Raw genomic sequence first — 21,236 nt, 5'->3', positions numbered from 1 at the left:
ATGATGAATTTAAAGTATTTTTAGGGTGCTCAGCCCAAAAAACAGATAAAGCAGTAAGCTTATACTAGTACATCAGGTAAAAAGAAGCAGCATGAAGAAAAAATAAGAACTATCTTTTTAAACAGCGTGGCAAACAGATCGTCCATGGCTAAAATATGAAGAGCAATGAATAAAGACCTTGTTTTCAATTTGCTGTTATCCTTTAGGGAATAAATGAACACTTTAAATTATTTTGGGCAAGTAAAACAGTTTTCGGGCAAGTGGTTTTCTTCACTTCTTGCCCGAAAGACAAGTGCGAAAAAGTTTTTAAGGCAAAGACTGTTGTAAGGGGGGATGGGAAGGGGGAGATGTCTTGTAATTGGGAGGGAAAGGTGAAAATGTCTTGTATGAGGGGATGTCTTGTAAGGGGGAGGGGAAGGTAAAAATGTCTTGTAAAGGGTGATATGAAGGGGAAGATGTCTTGTAAACGATGAGGGGAAGGGGAAGATGTAGTGTAATTGGTCAGGGGACAGGGAAGATGTCTTGTTAGTGCCAGAAGGGGGAGATGTCATGTGGGGAGTGGAAAAGGTCTTGTTATGGGAGAAGGGGAAGATGTCTTGTAAGGGGGAGAAGGGGAATATGTCTTGTAATGGGTGAGGAGGGTAATATGTCTTGTAATGGGTGAGGAGGGGAATATGTCTTGTAATGGGTGAGGAGGGGAAGATGTCTTGTAATGGGTGAGGAGGGGAATATGTCTTGTAATGGGTGAGGAGGGAAGATGTCTTGTAATGGGTGAGGGGAAGATGTCTTGTAATGGGTGAGGGGAAGATGTCTTGTAATGGGTGAGGAGGGGAATATGTCTTGTAATGGGTGAGGAGGGGAATATGTCTTGTAATGGGTGAGGAGGGGAATATGTCTTGTAATGGGTGAGGAGGGTAATATGTCTTGTAATGGGTGAGGAGGGGAATATGTCTTGTAATGGGTGAGGAGGGGAAGATGTCTTGTAATGGGTGAGGGGAAGATGTCTTGTAATGGGTGAGGGGGAGATGTCTTGTAAGTGTGGAAAATTGTAATATGTCAGGGGAAGTATCTTGTAATGGAGTGGGGAAGGTAAAAATCATTACCTGTATTATTGTTGGATGCATTATTCATGTCTATATGCTGTTGCAGGGGACCGTCTGGTTCCAGAAAACTTGTGCTGTCACTGTAAAACAAACCAAGGTATTTACTTTTGCCAAGCTCTGGACAGATTCATCTGTGTTCATATTTGCATGATCCATCAGAATGACATATTACTTGCATAATCATCTCAATTCCTATCATATCACGTTACTTGCTTTGCATAAAATAATTAATATTGCGAATGTGCATTGAAGCAATTTTTTTTTAATTAATATTTTATTCATTATTCAACGCACAATTTTACTTTAACATCCACAAAATTCCCAACTGCACAATTTATGTCGGTTCTGCAAACAGATTGTTATAACATTTGAATGCTTGTTGTAGAATTGTTGTTTTCTAAGCTATTAACACTTTCTAGCTTGAGTTCTAACGGCTGATAGTTTTCTGTCCATAAAATAGCCAGGGGACTGTTTGAGTATGAGGGATTCTTGCCCAAAGCAGGGTTAAGGGGCTTAGACCCCATTTTAAAATATTTTCAAGTCACTAATATTTATATATCTATATGAAAACTACAGAAGCAAGCTCAGTAGCCAAAATTTAAACATAAACCCCGTTTAATGGCACAGGGAAAACCCAAAAGACATAGAATGCACACAAAAAAAATCACAAACAAGTAACATTGAAGAACAGTACAGAACTCTACAAACAGCACAGTGCATAATATACTATATAAAAAAACTAGGTATGTTTATCAAGGATTGTTAGGCAAAGCCTTGGAACGGTCAGTAAAATGTCAATTTACTGGGTTATTTCAATGTACTTTCTACTGTTTTAAATGCAATCTTGCAAGGAAAAAAACAAAGCTTCCAATCATGATTTTAGGATCAATCCTGAACTTCAGGATCCTGGTTTTTGCAACAATATATGCCCATATCTTCCATAGTATGCTACTCCTGTCATAAATACTGGACTCAAGAGCTTGTCTTTCACATCTGGGTTTTGACATTTAATTAACTTCTTGACATGCAATATAAATTTTTCACATAATAGAAACCTGTAAATATATCATCCTACTTTTTAGTTTGCAGGGTTGCGAATTTGCATCAAACAGTGGCATCGATGAAGCTCAAAATATCCGATCAATAAATAAGAAAAATCATTAGAATATTTCAATATGAGCTTATAGAGCATGATGACGTAGTTTCTTTTCTCATTTATATTTCACATTGAGTACAAATCAATAGATACATTTTCAATTCTAAATAAAGCAAACTAACCATTCTATGCTTTTTGGTTGTTGTTTTTTATCATGCACTTATTCCCAGATGCACAAACACATATTTTATCAATCTCCCAAGCATGTTTCTGAGTTTGAGGAAATAAAAATTTCTAACCTTTCAATTACTATTGTTTTTGCACTAGCAGCCTAGCAAAATGAATCACTATTATTTAAGTACTTACTCAGATATTACAACACAATTCAATAAATTAGGACACAAAAAGAAGTTAAAAACTTTACATTAATCCATTTTTTTGCCACTGTAGATTTCAGAGATGAAAATTCATGTTTGGGAAGAATTTATCAATAAATATAATACTTCTAAAACTTTCAGGCAAAAACAGACAAAGGTACTTGAGAAAGAATATAATAAAACTGAAGAGAAACGGAAGAAAGTGTTAAAACTTAAACAAAACACTTATCAGTTAATTTGAAAATTCCAGTAATTTAATATGCCTGCTATGAATGCAAGTGTATAACAAACATACAGTCAATAATCCCTAATCTGAGTTCCTTGACTATCAAGTTTCCAATCAGTATGCATGTGAAAATTGACTTCCTAAAACAAATGATATTATCAATCTTAACCCTTTGCATGCTGGGTAAATTGCCGTCTGCTCAAAAATGTCATCTTGTTTATTCTAAATTTCTTTCAATTTACTTAAAACTTTGGGGATATATTGACTAAGTGGCAAACAGCTTGGAACCTGACCAGGCGCCGAGTTACTCGGTGTCTGGTCTGGTTCCATGCTGTTTGCAAAGCCTTTAAAATCGCCATCAGCAGTCTAAGGGTTAACATACACCAAAAAAAAACCCAGATTGGAAACATTAATATTTTACTAGACCCACACTAATTTAAACTTGTTGAGAAAAAACAGTATATGAATGTCACAATATGTCACAAGACTTTGGGGGGGGGGGATTGTCTACAAAAGAGCCAACTGTCGCATCATATGCCTGTCCTCTTTTTAGGACAACAAATTTGCTGATTTATATAATTGGTTGTACGTTAAGTAAACATTTAGTGAGCGCATATATGGTTAATCCAGTTTTTGCCAATTCAAGGGTCATTACTCTGGAGTGACAGAGGCAACATGGCTGGTTATCAAACTTGACCATATATACCAGGGTTCGAATTCAGACTCGCATACTCGCAAAATGCGAGCGACATTTGCAAATTGTGAGTGACTTTTATTCAAGCTCGCAAAATTCTGTGAGTGGCTTTTTCTAGACCACAAAATGTTAAAAGGAAAGTAGAATAAACATGAACGTAACTCTGCTACGTAGTCCAGTGTAAACAGCCTATAAGTGGCATGTTTACAGTACCAGTATAAAGAAGACAGTATGGAGTCACGCTCTAGTGAGTTTTCAAAAATAGAACAAATACGGAAAAGGCCGAGTTTTAACTCGAATCTTTCCGGGATGCTCCGAGGTGTGCATAATACAAAGTGAATACAAATGATGTAATCACCTAGCTCAATCATTGGCTAAATTTAGCGCTTTTGTGCAATATATGTAAACCCCATCAACCTTTGAATATATCTGCCCAACTGTCAAAGTGAATAGACTTCGATATATTTTAAAGTCCAACGTATCCACACTACATTTACTGTTGCTTTTATTTATTTTAAAATTTATATTGTTATTGTTTTTAATACTTATAGTCAATAAAATCTGTAGCGTGCTCGCCGAATGAGTATTACCTGATGGCGAGGCAGGGTTTCCGCCAGGAATTTCATAAGGCATGTCAGAAGGGGAGGGTTTGTGAGGGGTGTCCCCTCTCGATTTTTTTTATTTTCGTATCCAAAATGGTGCAATTTCCTGCATTTTAAACAAGTTTACAGTTATGTTCCTATGATTTAGAATTACCAACTAAAGTCCGATTAACATTAAAATTATTTGTGAAATTTCTCAAGTTTTCCGACAATACAATATCGACGATATTGATCGACTCATGTTTCGTTTAGTGTGGGTATTATTTATATTGACACCGTTGACGTCACATCAAAACGTATAAAGCACGCTGCATGCTGGAACACAAAAGAGCCTGGAGCAAAGCGACTGCTCGTGTATTCGTATTTAAAGCTGCAACAGCTAATATTTTTAAAGCTGGGTTGGCTAAATAATAACTTAAAGGGAATGTAATGTGTATTTTCAGATTTATTTATCTTTTTTCAAAATAAATTAAAAGAACGATAAAATAATCAAAGTTTAATAATAAAATAATCAAAGTTTAATAATAAGCAACACAAAATATAACTTTACACTTTTAAACTAAAGACGGGAACGCGACTCAATTAATTAGGACGACATAGCATAACCCTTGTTTATAATAACACAGATATCTTAACACGGTTCTCAATTATAATTTAATAATTGGTTAACAAACGGACTCGGGATTAAGAAACAAAATAAAACGACACATGATTTATGTTACCGAAATTAATTAACACTTATTGTTTACTTTGCGTTCATAGATGATTATAGGGATGAAGGTCGCAATTACGACGGTGGTGTTTTTCACACATTCCCATTCTGATAAAGAATAGGAGGAGTTTGGTTAATTGGCATTGTTGAACCTCACCGACACGCCTTCATGCTGTCGTCGATCCTGAATGGCTGATACAAATGTCGTAATAGTCCTGACACGCCTTCTGGCTGTCAGTCAACCGTTGCAACCGTTGTAATCGCAACAAAATCGTGTATTGTCAAAACTGATGATTGTTTTGATAAGGATTGTCCCTACGCAGATTAAAGCATGTCGGCAAAATTAACGCGTGTCGGTAATAGGCCTTGCCAGCGGAAGGCACGTCGGGCCCGACAAGCCAAAAAGGGCTGGCGGAAACCCTGGCGAGGGAAAATATACCCGCCCCCCCTCAAAGTGAAAAATCTCAAACACTCAAGATTGATACTTCTTAATATTCAAGTATGTCTTATATCTACTTTAATTAGACAATATTGTAAGGAAATAAAGCAAATAATAAAATTGCAAGTTGATTTTGAGAGTTGCCTCAAAAAGCACTCGCAAAATTTTTCGAGTGCTCCTCAAAGTTAAATTCGACCCCTGATTATACTATCCATACACTCTCTGACCTAATTTAGTGCTGATTGAACAAATGCTTCTAAAGATTGGACAAGACGTATTTAAGGTTATTTCAATAATTTAAAAGGCTATCAGTTTAAAGTGACTCAAGCGATATGGCTGGTTAACAATTTTGTCCGAGATATTATTCCCATACACATTCTGACCAAATTTGGTGATGATTGGACCAAGGCTTCTAAAGTTATTGATCACACAACATACTGGACGGTGTCCAAACAACAGAGGTGAAACTATAATACTTCCTATCTTATGAACATGTATTAAAAGCAAAAGGCCATAATTCATGCCAAACAATGTTCCTACACAGTTTCATGAGTCCAACCACCTACATTTGTATTAGCAGGAACAGATGTTGAGTCTCCAGTGTTTGAAGGGGTGCCTGAAGGCCCAAAGTGACCGCACCAGCTCGCCTTAAAACCACTCACCAGCGAGAACGTATGTCCAATATCCAGTGTTTGACGGCTTCCCTGTAGGCCTCTAGTGACACCTTTCCATCCCTGCCTTCGGTCTCTAACTCACTGGCCAGTGTCAGCAGGTCAGGCTCATTCTACATACAAATGATGACAAAAGAACTTATATATATATGTATAGATATCTAGGTTTACACATACATAAACAATTATGCATTTTGGACCTTATTTACTCAAATGTATGAATAATTCAAACAAACTACCTTTTCATAAAGCTTTGTGTTAACATATGTTGTTTAATAGTGTTAGTTTTTAACAACAAATATTTTTATTTTTTTAAAAATCCTTAACTTCTCATTAATATTTAGCAAATGTATTTATTAACTTGTATTTTTTGCATATTTTTTGTTATTTTCATATATTTGTTAGTTTTCTTTAAACTTATAAAAATGAGGCCTAAAAGAAATACATTTGGTTCGGGTTATCCGACCCTACCTACGAAACAGGCACTGACCCTACCGTTTCTATAGTCATACAGTCCAATGTGAAAAAATGTGTGTTTAATATGTAGTTTAAAATGTTTGAAGCTTTATACAGAAAATTACTCTAACATCATTCTCTGATGATGACAATTATGTACTTATATAAAGCCTTACATAAAACAAGAGGCCCAAAAGGGCCTATGCTCTACTGGCATGGCTCTTGTGGTCATTTTCAATCCAGAGCATGTACGTTTGAGTAATAGGCAACACATATATAGTTCACTTTTAGTGTTTGGGTTAGCTGAAAACGCTGCACATTCAACATCTGAGGACAGGAAGTGTTGTAAGCAGATTAGTTGCATGAACTATTTTAATCACCGAGGTTGTTTGCATTTGCCGCACTGGTCCCTTGTGGGACAATCTCCGTGGGGGGGGGGGGGGGAGTAATGACCCCAGGGGCATAATTTGAACAAACCTTCACAAGCAATTGTGACTTTACATGTAAACTTGGCTAAAAATAGACTTCGCTCATGTAGACTTGGCTAAAAATAGACTTGGCTTAATATATAATTTTTTATACTTTCAAGACCCATAATCCAGGCATGCATGGGCAGATCTGGCTGGTTTTCAAAAGGAACCGAGTTCTTATGGATATCTAAATACTGTACAAGTTTCAACGAGATACAAAAGTGAAGACTGTATCATGTTCACAAGCAGTTGTTTACAGACGAACTGATTTTTTAATACTTTCAAGGCCCATAATCTAGGCATGCATGGTCAGATCTGGCTGGTTTTCGAAAGGAACCGAGCTCTAATGGATATCTAAATACTGTACAAGTTTCATCGAGAAGACTGTATCGTGTTCACAAGCAATTGTTTACAGACGCACGGACGCACGAACGCACGGACGAACATACTACGTACACATTACCATCGCATAAGCTCTTCTGGCCTTTGGCCAGTAGAGCTAAAATACGCCTACATACCCTACCTCTTTTTAAAAGCATGTAACACTTACCAAACCTTTTTTGGCCTAAGCATTTTTTCATTGATATGTTTGTTTTTTACTAAGATGCCTTATGAATATATATAGCACAAGGAATCAAATGCTTCATTCAATAACAAGAACACCACATGCATAGGCCAATACTCCACCATTTTTCATGGTTAATGAAGAGGCATAACTCAATTATTAATTGAGAAAGAGTAACAGGACTTGGTACACATGTATGTATTGTGGACTGCTTCATGTAAGTATCTTGAACAGGTTTCAAGGAACATGTATGGCTCATATTTAATTTTTTGTGCAATTCAAAACCTGGTAAACACCAAAGCTATATCACTACTTTTTCCTTCTGAAATTCAGACAAGCAAAAAATCAAAGTTTGTTTCAACTAAGATATAATCACATTCCATCGCATTATAGGTACCAGTATATCATAACATGTTACTCACATTTCCATTTCCAAGGCAAGTTTCAAGGTACTGTATGACGGCTTTGATGTAGACGGAGCCATCGCTGAGGATGTCGCAGCGGTAGAAGAGACTGTCAATCAATGCCTCCTCCTCCTCTGACACCTCCCCCATTTCCATCAGGTCACTGATCTAGCTGAAATAAACCATCTCTTAAATGTGGGTGTCACAGTGGTAGAAGAGGCTGACCATCAACACCATCTCCTCTGACATACGCTCCTCAATCAGACCACTGATCTTACTGAAATAAACCATCTCTTAAATGTAAGAGTCTAAGTAATAAAAGAGGCTGCCAATCAATACCACCTCCCTGTCTGCCCCTTCCCTCTCGGCCATCATCAGACAACTGACCTAAATAAAGCAAACTAGCTCTACAAGGTAGGAGTCACAGCGGTAGATGAAGCTGTCAATCAACAACAACTCCTCCTGTGACACACCCCACTCCTCCATCAGACCACTGATCTAACCGAAATTGGTCATATATTTTTAATGCGGGTGTATAGCTGGAATAAAACATGTTTGTAATCATTGACCAATAACCAGTTACTTTTGAAGTTATCAAAACCTATAAACAAGAGCGCCATAAAACAAACTCCTGCCCATTTTTTTCAAGTTAAAAGAAGGGGCATAAGTCTACTATTATCAAGAGTTATGGGCCTTTCTACACATATGCAAATTGTCACTGGTCTCAGACTTCCCGAAAGCCGTCGGACCGACGGACATGAACGGCAAATTTTGATCCGGTCCGACAATTTCTGATTAGAAATCGGTCCGACTGTCCGGCTATTTTTGATTCCCGGTGATCAGGTTTTAGCATAAAATCCTGGTAACCGGGTTTTAGCATGAGGGCCTAAGAATAACGTAACACATGTTTTTATTGGTCGCTTTCGGCACAGTGCCCGTAGAATAATCGTCGTGCATGTTACATACTGTCAGTCATTTGCGCATCCAACATGGCATCTCTAACATTTTACGAATGCTAGGTAAATAAAGAGAATATTATCAATCGATGAATGCTCTGAAAGGAAAATGAGTATAAAACCAAATATCATGAAAGAATTATTTTGTGATATTGCAAAGAAATAGGAAATAACAAAGAAAAGTAATAACCTGCGATGATGATGGTGAAACTCAACCCTCTAGAAATATAACATTCCATCCACAGAAAGCTATGGACACATTGTTGGTAGGCAATTGTTACTTCTATCTTTAACTAGAACTTCGCGAGTCTGATGTGTCGCCTGACAAATTATTTACTGTCAACATTATACCTGTTAGATTTGTATTTTATTCATTAATAGACAATGATGTTGCCATTAAACTTTCAAGTGTAGGTGGCATTTGAACCCTCAATCAGATATACCTACGGAATAAGTTTCAGGTTGAAACCTCCTATAGTTTACGAGATATGCCACGGACAAAACCTAAGCAGGAAAATTAACAAAGGGCAATAACTCTAAATATGGCAGCAAGAGTAACGGTTCTTGTGCACTGCACTTGTCCTCAATGAGATCTATCTAGCTATGAAGTTTCAAGTTGATACCTCATATATTCTTCAAGATATGCCCCGGACAAAACTTTAAGCATGAAAATTAACAAAGGGCAATAACTTTAAAACTAAGAAAGCAAGAGTTACTGTTATTGTGCACTGCACTTGCCCTCAATGAGATATATCTAGCTATGAAGTTTCAAGTTGATACATCTTATATTCTTCAAGATATGCCCCGGACAAAACTTTAAGCATGAAAATTAACAAAGGGCAATAACTTTAAAACTAAGAAAGCAAGAGTTACTGTTATTGTGCACTGCACTTGCCCTCAATGAGATCTGTCTACATATGAAGTTTCAAGTTGATAACTCTTATATTCTACAAGATATGCCCCGGACAAAACTTTAAGCATGAAAATTAACAAAGGGCAATAATTTTAAAACTAAGAAAGCAAGAGTTACTGTTATTGTGCACTGCACTTGCCCTCCATGAGATCTATCTACATATGAAGTTTCAAGTTGATAACTCTTATATTCTACAAGATATGCCCCGGACAAAACTTTAAGCATGAAAAATAACAAAGGGCAAAACTCTAAAAATATGGAAGCAAGAGTAACAGTTCTTGTGCACTGCACTTGCCCTCAATTAGATCTATGTACATATGAAGTTTCAAGTTGATACCACTAATAGTTTAGGAGATATACCCCGGACAAGCGAAAATGGGACGCGGACGCCGCCGCCGACACCGCCGCCGCCGACAAAAGTAACCCCTATATGTCGTCTTTTCAGCCGACACAAAAATTAGCTCTACCTTCATAAATTTAAACAAGAGATGTTTGTCAAACATTATGCACCCCCCCCCCCCCCCCCCCCCCCCCCCTGAGCGCCATGTTGTCAGGATTATAATTGAATGAAATATGCATGGACCGAAATGACAGCTGATTTGTTGCCGTTAAGGCCATTTTAAGATTATGACCATTAAAGTGTGAGGATAGAGTGTGTTATGACCATGACCTTTGACTCTATGAACTCAAAATCCAGAGTCATCAGCTGGTCACCAGAAACCTAAATGTCAAGTTTGAGGGCCATGGGTGCAGGCATTGTCAAGTTATCACACAGACAAGTTTTTTTCGTTCAAGGTCACTTAAATCATAAGGGGTCATCTACAAGTCAGATGCAACTCCAAGTCAAGTTTGAAGGCCATGGGTTCAGGCATTGTTGAGTTATCACTCGGACAACCTTTTACCATTCAAGATCACTGTGACCTTGACCTTTGGCTCTATGAATCCTAAAATCAATAAGGGTGATCTACTGGTCAGGCTTAACATCCATGTCAAGTTTAATGATCATAGGTTCAGGCATTGTTGAGATATCAGTGGAAGAAGATTTGTTAACTTTTTTGCGTTAAAGGTTACTGTGACATTGACCTTGGCCTGATGACCCCCAAAGTTGATAGGGGTCATCTACTGGGAAGGCCCAACCTTCATGTCAAGTTTGATGACCATAGGTCCAGGAATTGTCGAGTTTGCTTTCAAGGTCACTGTGACCTTGACCTTTGACCCCTAAAATCACTAGGGGTCATTTACTGGTTAGGCCCAACCTCCATGTCAAGTTTGAGGGCCATGGGTGCAGGCATTGTTGAGTTATCACTTGGACAACCTTTTATCATTCAAGGTCACTGTGACCTTGACCTTTGGCCCAATGACCCCTAAAATCAATAGGGACCATCTTCTGGCCAGGCCCAATCTCCAAGTCAAGTTTGAGGGCCATGGGTGCAGGCATTGTCGAGTTATCACTCGGATAACCTTTTACCATTCCAGGTCACTGTGACCTTGACCTTTAGCCCAATGACCCCTAAAATCAATAGGGACCATCTTCTGGTCAGGCCCAACCTCCAAGTCAAGTTTGAGGGCCATGGGTGCAGGCATTGTCGAGTTATCACTCGGATAACCTTTTACCATTCCAGGTCACTGTGACCTTGACCTTTAGCCCAATGACCCCTAAAATCAATAGGGACCATCTCCTGGTCAGGCCAATTCTCCAAGTCAAGTTTGAGGGCCATGGGTGCAGGCATTGTCGAGTTATCACTTGGACAACCTTTTACCATTCAAGGTCACTGTAACCTTGACCTTTGGCCAGATGACCCCCAAAAACCATAGGGGTCATCTCCTGGTCAGGCCAATTCTCCAAGTCAAGTTTGAGGGCCATGGGTGCAGGCATTGTCGAGTTATCACTCGGACAACCTTTTACCATTCAAGGTGACTGTGACCTTGACCTTTGGCCAGATGACCCCAAAAAACAAAAGGGGTCATGTACTGGTCAGGCCCAATTCCAAGTCAAGTTTGAGGGCCATGGGTGCAGGCATTGTCAAGTTATCACACGGAAAACCTTTAACCATTCAAGGTGACTGTGACCTTGACCTTTGGCCCGATGACCCCCAAAAACAATAGGGGTCTTCTTCTGGTCAGGCCCAACCTCCAATTCAATTATGAGGGCCATGGGTGCAGGCATTGTCGAATTATCACTCGGACAACCTTTTACCATTCAAGGTCACTGTGACCTTGACCTTTGGCCCGATGACCCCCAAAAACAATAGGGGTCATCTACTGGTCAAGCCCAACCTCCAATTCAATTATGAGGGCCATGGGTGCCGGTATTGTTGAGTTATTACTCGGACAACCTTTTACCATTCAAGGTCACTGTGAACTTGACCTTTGACCTGATGAGCCCCAAAAACCATAGGGGTCATCTCCTGGTCAGGACAATTCTCCAAGTCAAGTTTGAGGGCCATGGGTGCAAGCATTGTCGAGTTATCACTCGGACAACATTTTACCATTCAAGGTGACTGTGACCTTGACCTTTGGCCAGATGACCCCAAAAAACAAAAGGGGTCATGTACTGGTCAGGCCCAATTCCAAGTCAAGTTTGAGGGCCATGGGTGCAGGCATTGTCAAGTTATCACACGGAAAACCTTTAACCATTCAAGGTGACTGTGACCTTGACCTTTGGCCCGATGAACCCCAAAAACTATAGGGGTCTTCTACTGGTCAGGCCCAACCTCCAATTCAATTATGAGGGCCATGGGTGCAGGCATTGTTGAGTTATCACTCGGACAACCTTTTACCATTCAAGGTCACTGTGAACTTGACCTTTGGCCTGATGACCCCCCAAAACAATAGGGGTCATCTACTGGTCAGGCCCAACCTCCAAGTCAAGTTTGAGGGCCATGGGTGCAGGCATTGTTGAGTTATCACTCGGACAATCTTTAAAATAATTTTACCATTAAAGGTCACTGTGACCTTGACCTTTGACTCGATGACCCCCAAAATCAATAGGGGTCATCTACTGGTCAGGCCCAACCTTCATGTGAAGTTTGATGACCATACGTCCAGGAATTGTTGAGTTATCACTGGGACAAGCTTTGGTCTACCGACGGACCGACCAACCGACATACCGACATGCCTGTGCAAAGCAATATACCCCTCTTCTTCGAAGGGGGGCATAAAAATAATTTACTCTGTACAAAAAAACAAATCCATAATAATCTATCAAAGTGAATTCTAAATTCACCATTGTAATATGATATTTGGCATGTTGTGAAAGCCAGAAACTTTCTGAAAGGCATTTTATTTGTGAAAAAAAAGTTGATAATAGTTTATTTGTACATCCACTGGCCATGTTAAATTTTGTACTTTTAGGCAGAGTCTAGATGTGCCTGCGCATAAAATTGAAAACTACACAAGAACAATTGGCATCGGAGGAGGTTGTCAACCTGTCCAACACTGAAAAAGCCTCTGAGCAGGGATTCCAGCGTTTCTGAGCAGGGATTCCAGCGTTTCTGAGCAGGGATTCCAGCGTGATATAAAAGACCACGCCTCAGAACTTTTACCTGTGTCTGATACTGAGATAATTCAGGATTCTGTAAATCATGTGTTTGAAAGTCCTTATATCAGGCTCTTGAAATGGAGATTTAACATTGTTCGTGACAAACAGTACTTTAACCCAATATTGATGAGGAGTGTTTCGAATATCCAGAAGAACTTTTGCATTTTGACAGATTGATGATTTTCATAAGAGACATACTATAAAGCCTTTATTTAGAAATAAGGTGCTATTGATGAATAAAGCAATGATATTACTTCGTTTTTGTTCCTTTTGTTTCGGTCTGACAGATTTTCTTTTGGTCTGACAGAATTTTATGTCTTGTCAGACCGAATGTCTGCCACTTTTTTTCAACTTTCGGGAAGTCTAATGTCTACATACAAAAACTCATATAATCATCTTGTAGAGTTAAGCCAGGGCTCATATATGATACTCGCACACTCGTAAAAATACAATAGAAAATTGGACAATGCAAATTGATTTAAAAGGAACATGCAAAATTTTGCAAGGGCAAAATACTTTGAAAAATTAGCCACTCACAACTTTAGTTTGTTAACTTTTGCTTGCCTTTGTTTCTTGTCCCTTTAACATGCATAAATGATGATGTCTTTACAAGCCTACTATAATTTTCACTGTTTTATTGTTAGCGTTCCTGGAAGACCGGTATTTAGTTTTTCAATCTTAATATGAGTATTTGATGTATCTATGATCATATCAATTTCGAGGCACTTTCCATCAAGGAGACACAAGCATAATAAATAACAAGTTCTTTTTCGTTTTGTAATCTCATAGTGGAATCGAGAACCTAACTCAGCAAAGAGGCAAAAAATAAACTAATCATCAATAAACTGAAACAAAATGGGAAAAATAACTTAACATCAAATAAACATACAACACAGCAAATGATATATAAGGGTCTACATGATCATTTGTGCAGACTGCCTGAAATACTGCAAACAAGACCTCAGAATTAGAATCACTTGCAAAATTTGCAGTACACTTTTGTATTAATTCAAGCCCTGAAAAATTGCCAAATTAAAGTTTTCGTTTGACTTTTTCCAACTTTAAAGGGACATAACTGGGTAATTATCAATGTAGAGTAATGTCCCTGCTACACATGCATATTGTCTCTGGTAATATGCAGTGTACAAGAACCATAACTCTATTTTAGCTTATTCATAATATTTGAATTCCATCCAGTAGTTTCCAAGTTATTCTTCAGACAAGGAAAAGTTACAAAGGGCAATAACTCTGTGATTAGCTGAAATAGAATTATGGTTATTGTACATTGCAATTCCTCTCATTGAAATGTGAACAAACTTTCGTGTAAATATCTGGAACAGTTAATACATAATGGCAGGGCTCGAATTTAGCACTCGCACACTCCCAAAATGCGAGCTAAAATTGGAAAATGCGAGTTGAATTTAAAGACACTCGCAAAAGTTTGCGAGTTCAAAATTTGCAGAAAATATGCAATCCTTGAAAGAGATATGAACATAATCGGTGATAATTCCTGCACAATAGGTAAAACAATAATTTTAGCGATGCCTACTTTCGTTTTTTGATAAACATACAGAAATTGATGACGTAGATTCACGTTATGCGCACAGGCAGGTACTTGTTACTATGTGGCAGGTACTTGTTACTATGCAGTTTTGTAGACTGGTCTTTTATTTCCATTTTTGGCGGCGGTATTTAGGCCACTACTTTTATATAAATTGGTTTACAAAACCGGCGGGTCTAATTTTCCGAAAAGTACAAAAAAATAAAAAAATGAATTTCACTTTTTTCTTCAAAATTATTTTCCCGACCGTATTGATTTTGGTGCGAAACGAAAGAAAAACGAACAGATGAGAGTACGAATGCAGTAGATCTCGACTGGTTTGTTGTTCTGTAGCCGTATTCGCCATTTTATAGTGATAGCATGTGAGCCAGTCAACTGTTATGGCAGCGCCGTTGGCAATGGCGAAATTGACGATAGCAGTCATTCTTTGTATGAAATACTTAATTAAAATATGCAGGAGTTGTGAAAATAACAAAAGCAAGAAACATTGGCAAATTTAACAGCCGCCACAAACAAAAACTGTTACGTGATTGTTGTTTTTCCCCGCCAATTTAGGTCATGAAAACATTGTTGTTTATAGATAAAAAATAAAAGTGTCAGCGGCTGCCATCGAATTAGTAGACACAAATATCTGTAAATTATGTGTGAGAAAAACATTTATAACATTTTATGGCTACATATCAAATAACAGTGCCCTAAGTGTGAGTGGTGAAATCGAAAGTAAAATTTCTAAGTTGACACCGGTGACCTAGTTTCACAAGTTCGGTCGGTTCATTTTTTAAATAGTTTGGAAATACTTATCATTGAGTCAATGTAAAGCTTGTGGTTATTCTAGATTACATGTTTATTCATGTTTGGGTTAATAGTAGAGTAAAAACAATGAAAGAGTTGAACACATGTGTCAATGACATTTACTAATGCCAGGAGTTGTGTGCAAAACATTTAGATAAAACAACACGGAAAACTATTTTGAATAAGTTCATTTCAATTTGTAATGAACTTGATATTTCACTATAAATGAGATTTGTTGTTGTAACCAAGGAATACTCTTTAAAATGCAAGATAAACAATAATGAAGTATAGATCGATGCCCTGTTAACGCATGTATACACAAAATGGCGGAGATGGAAGAAGATGAAAATATTCAATACATAATTATGGATTTCTCTGTTACTATCATTGGTACATAAAGTTAAGTCACATGCTAGATTTATTATTTTGCTATGTGACTTTTATGTACTGATGTGGTATTTTGCTACAAGATTTGAATTTGAAATGGATTTGGTGAACATATCCGGACTTAGCATGAATCGGGTTACACACAACTAGGACCCCGCATGGTAAAGGTGATTAAAACTCAAATCTCGGTCTAGTTTGGATTTTAGTTTTTCAGGAATTGTTTTCACAATATTAAAGCTCAAATGACTTTATTAAATGTTACTTCCTTATTTACAAAATTGGGAATTATTTCACTTCATTGACATTTTCCAATATTAAAATAACTGAAACAATGTTTAGAAAATGTAATGTATTGTTTTAATACAGTGCAATTTTTGTGGATTTTAATGCGTAAAATTCGCCTTCTCTCTTTTTTTCAATTTAATTTTGGTCAGTTTTAAAGTGTTCTGCATTCACGTTTGCTTTAGCATACCCTTAAAGCTAAACAAATATATCTTGCTGAGTGATATTCAATGTGTCTTTGATAAAAAGTTTAGTTTATACATGTAAACATGTTTTATAGTCAATTTGATTAATGTTTTATATTCACAGTATGTAAGATTTAAACATTGTGTTTAATTAGAACTTTGAAACTTTGAGTGCATTTAAACATGCATTAATAGCAGTTTAAAAATGTCAAGTTAATGATATACATTTTCAATGTTTTAATGTTGTTCTCTGATTTTCACCCTTCAAGAGTATGTTTTGTGACTTTTTTCCTTTTTTTTTTTTTCTTTTTTTTCGACCACCCGGTGGACATTTTCTCCAAAAATTCTTGTAAACCAAAAAATAAAAAAGGAGTGGCCTTAGCGAATAATCGTATCGAGACACAGTCTGTACAATGATGACAAGCAAAAAAGTTTTTTACGCTTGTTGATTTAAAATCGCTGATGGCGATTATCAATCAGTTCCCAAAAAGAAGCCAAAATGAAATAATCTGTCCGTTAAAACTGTTTCGAAGTGGAAAAGGGAGTTGTACATTAAATTGACCATCAACACAGATGACAAAAGGAACATTTTCAAAATATTTTGCACAGACCAATACTGGCCTGGTCAGACTTCCTCAGTACGTACTGTCAGTGTTACATATATGATGATATCGTTTAATGTACAATTACATAATCATTCATTAAAACAGTTACACTATACCTTAAATCATTGTTTTCCATACAATATATATTTTGCCTAGCAAGCACAAAGATTTGCCTTAAAAAATACGAGTGAGTGTCTGGTTTTGCGAGTTGAAAATTTAAGCACTCGCAAAAAATTGCGAGCATAAAAAAAAGTTAAATTCAAGCCCTAATAATGGCTAATTGATGTTTTAAAGCAAACTATCAAAGGGCATTATACCTGACAATTAATAAAGTCAGAGTTATCTGCCTTTCTACACATTTGCAAAATGTCACTAGTAATATGTGCACAAAAGTTCATGTGCATATCTTGATCGCTTTTTGAGATTTAAGATTTTGCACTAGGACGCTGAACACAGCTGCTGAGGACAATTCCAAGGCTATTAATTACAATAACTTTTTTTATTCGAAAAACAGACAAGCCTAAAATATCATTTCTGTTTAGTTACACGCAATCAAGATATCACAGCATAATAATATCCAGTGATTTTTTAGGGGCAATTTACTGCATTTTTAAGGCTGTTTCCCCTTGCGAAAAAAAGTCCATTTTTCCCAAAATTTTAGATTTTTTTCCCAATTTGATTAATGTTTATTACGTTAATGAATAAAAAAAGCAATGAATTTCTTGAAAAATAAACAAAATCTTGACAATACTTACTATTTCACAGCATAATGTATGCATAAACAAGAGCTGTCACAGTATGTGACGAATGCCCCCGAATGTGACATTGACCTACGAACAAGGTCAGTACATGAAAAGTTGATCTTGCCTTTACGTGTCAAATACATATGGCAAGTTATTTTAAATTGCCTCTGAACATAAAAAAATACCACCCATACTTGACAACCTACACTGTTATGTCCTTATATTCAGAATTCCCTTGTGAATAAACACTTAGTGTATCTTTCATCTTAGAGGTAGGGACATGGGTCTTGCACACGACACGTCGTCTTGGTATGTGGAACACATGTAGCAAGTTATTTCAAAATCTGCCCATACAAGGGAAAGTAACAGCCCTGACACGACAACCTAAACTCTATGTCCTTAAATGCAGCACTCCATTGTGAATAAACACTAAGTGTGACCTTAACCTTTGAGGTAGGGACACGGGTCTTGCACGTCTTGGTATGTGGAACACATGTGGCAAGTTATTTTAAAATCTGTCCATACAAGGGAAAGTTACAGCCCGGACACGACAACCTATACTCTATGTCCTTATATGCAGCACTCCATTGTGAATAAACACTATGTGTGACCTTGACCTTTGAGGCAGGGACACGGGTCTTGCACGTGACACGTCGTCTTGGTTTGTGGAACACATGTGGCAAGTTATTTTAAAATCTGTCCATACAAGAGAAAGTTACAGCCCGGACACGACAACCTATACTCTATGTCCTTATATGCAGCACTCCATTGTGAATCAACACTAAGTGTGACCTTGACCTTTGAGGTAGGGACACGGGTCTTGCACGCAACACGTCGTCTTGGTATGTGGAACACATGTGGCAAGTTATTTTAAAATCTGTCCATACAAGGGAAAGTTACAGCCCGGACACGACAACCTATACTCTATGTCCTTATATGCAGCACTCCATTGTAAATAAATACTAAGGGTGACCTTTGAGGTAGGGACACGGGTCTTGCACACGACACGTCGTCTTGGTATGTGAAACACATGTGGCAAGTTATTTTAAAATCTGTCCATACAAGAGAAAGTTACAGCCTGGACACGACAACCTATACTCTATGTCCTTATATGCAGCAATCCATTGTAAATAACCACTAAGTGTGACCTTGACCTTTGAGGTAGGGACACGGGTCTTGCATGCGACACGTCGTCTTGGTATGTGGAACACATGTGGCAAGTTATTTTAAAATCTGTCCATACAAGAGAAAGTTACAGCCCGGACACGACAACCTATACTCTATGTCCTTATATGCAGCACTCCATTGTGAATAAACACTAAGTGTGACCTTGACCTTTGAGGTAGGGACACGAGTCTTGCACACCACACGTCGTCTTGGTATGTGAAACACATGTGGCAAGTTATTTTAAAATCTGTCCATACAAGGGAAAGTTATAGAGCCGGCCGGCCGGCCGGCCGGCCGGACGGACGGACGGTGTGATTTTAATATGCCCACCTTTGGGGGCATAAAAAGTTAGAACATGTATATATATACAATTATATTAGCTATTTTGGCCTGATTTTGTATTTTCTTAGAGTCAACTTTTTTTCCCAATTTGCAAGGCAAAGGCGGTAAAAATAATTCCAAAAAAATAACTGATATCACAATTATCAAACTACTGAATTTTTCAAACACAAGGAAGAAAAAGTCCAATAATGATCCATTACCTCATTTCAAAGAAAAATTTTAAACACATAAATAACTAACATGATAGACTGCGCATTTGTCATGGCAATCCTAGAGATTGACAAAGCCTATTTGACAGGTTGTGCAGCTATGCCTTAAATCAATACCAATATCAAACATCACATAAATTGCATAAGTTCAATATCTGAGATCTAATCGTATTGCTTTAATGATAAAATATTGATATTGAAAAAGATTTAGATGCCTAGTCAATAAAATTTCAAACAATTTTAAGTTTCATTTACTGGCAATTCTTGTAATTCTTAATATAACACTGTATTATGTGAAGTTAGAAAACGAAATTAAATGTTTGGTTTTGCGCATTTTGGTTGTGAAATGCCCAACTTTGTTAATGTTATGCAAAGTTTTGTGGAAGTAAACATCCCTTTTCTAGATTTAATGTCGTTTTCTAACTTCACATAAAACAGTGTTATATTTATATTTTTTTAAATCCCCCCCCGCCCCCCAAAAAAGAAAAAACTAAGTAATAGTTATATGTAATGAAATAAATTCTTAATGATTAGGAATGGGCAGTGAACGTAGCAAACCAGCCCTTCTTAATAATTCAGAATTACTTCAGGCCATCTAACTGACTTAGAATACAACTTCATTTGCTGTCAAGCAAAATCTGACGCAGGGAGTGTGTTTCGGATGAGCGGCAGTAGGCAGACCTTTAAACAGGTGCTAAAGTTGACATTCTTAATGATTAAGTCTACTACTTAATAATTGCCTATCTACAATTTCATAGGCTGAAAATGCAGGTTGTGTTCTAAGCTAGAGATATATGTTTAACTGACAATATTTAAAGAAATTTTTGTATGATGAATCTTCCTTTGTATATTCATAATTGTAACATCTGTTGAACAAGTTATTGTAATTTCCTACACAAATGTTACTAATGGAAAGGTTTGAAAATACATTTGTCATGTGGAAAATTTATCTTATGACTAATGGTGACAGTCTTTTTTAGTGCGATTTAATTGAGAAAGCAAAAAGACACATTTTGTTCATTAAAAATATCATACATGCTATATACCCTTCCATATTCCCAGTGGGAGATGTATATCCCCTTGAATAATGCCAATCAATTGTAACCACGGCTCCCCCAGATCCGGGTGGCCCAGCAGTGCCAGGTGAATGCGTTGGTTTTGTTTTCACGCGAAATATAGCGAGGAATGGGCCTTACCTAAGGTCCCTGGGGTGCAGGGGCATTTGGCGGGGTTTTTACCATCAGTTCGTCTCCGCAGGGCGGGGATTTTACTCGGGCTTGGCTGGGCCGAAAGTCCCTGCTATTCCCCGGACCTGGGGAAGCCGTTGTTACAATTGACTGGTGCATAAACAAAAACGTTTCTCAAAATAGTTTGTTTCTTTAAAGATGCACTCTTACTCTCAAATAAGATTTACCACAATTAATACTATTGTTTTAATATTCCAAAAAGGATAAAAAAAATGTTGAAAACAATGATTCTTATGAAGGATTCCAAGTTTAATTTGAAAAGAAATGTGCATAAAACACGGTATTTCTACCTTATGAGACTATAGTAGATCACAGTAAATCTTTTAGCATTCACCAATCATTTAATATTTTCACGTTTTCATCTACTAAATACATTGTTACAATCTTGTTATCAGTAATTAATATTTTCCATAAATACATTATTTAGTTAGTAGTTTAAGTTTTTCAGTCAAAAAGTATTTTTATTATACATGTGTATGTATTGATTTTGA

General features: G+C 37.3%; 1 protein-coding gene across 1 annotated transcript in view; it reads right to left on the bottom strand.

The window, feature by feature from the left end:
- LOC128239309 (uncharacterized) overlaps positions 1-19,562 on the bottom strand; it is a 169,694-nt gene extending 150,132 nt beyond the window's left edge. Inside the window, exons 1-4 of the mRNA XM_052955904.1 lie at positions 19,490-19,562; positions 7,834-7,987; positions 5,912-6,033; positions 1,104-1,183 (exon numbers count right to left, since the gene is read on the bottom strand). Coding sequence (XP_052811864.1) covers positions 1,104-1,183; positions 5,912-6,033; positions 7,834-7,971 — 340 coding nt within the window. The 5' untranslated portion in view covers positions 7,972-7,987; positions 19,490-19,562. The remainder of the gene's footprint in view (positions 1-1,103; positions 1,184-5,911; positions 6,034-7,833; positions 7,988-19,489) is intronic.
- Between the last annotated feature and the right edge of the window lie 1,674 nt (positions 19,563-21,236).

The sequence above is a fragment of the Mya arenaria genome, chromosome 6, assembly GCF_026914265.1.
Source record: "Mya arenaria isolate MELC-2E11 chromosome 6, ASM2691426v1".
In the NCBI taxonomy this organism is placed as follows: domain Eukaryota; kingdom Metazoa; phylum Mollusca; class Bivalvia; order Myida; family Myidae; genus Mya; species Mya arenaria.
This window is presented reverse-complemented; position numbering and strand designations above follow the sequence as displayed.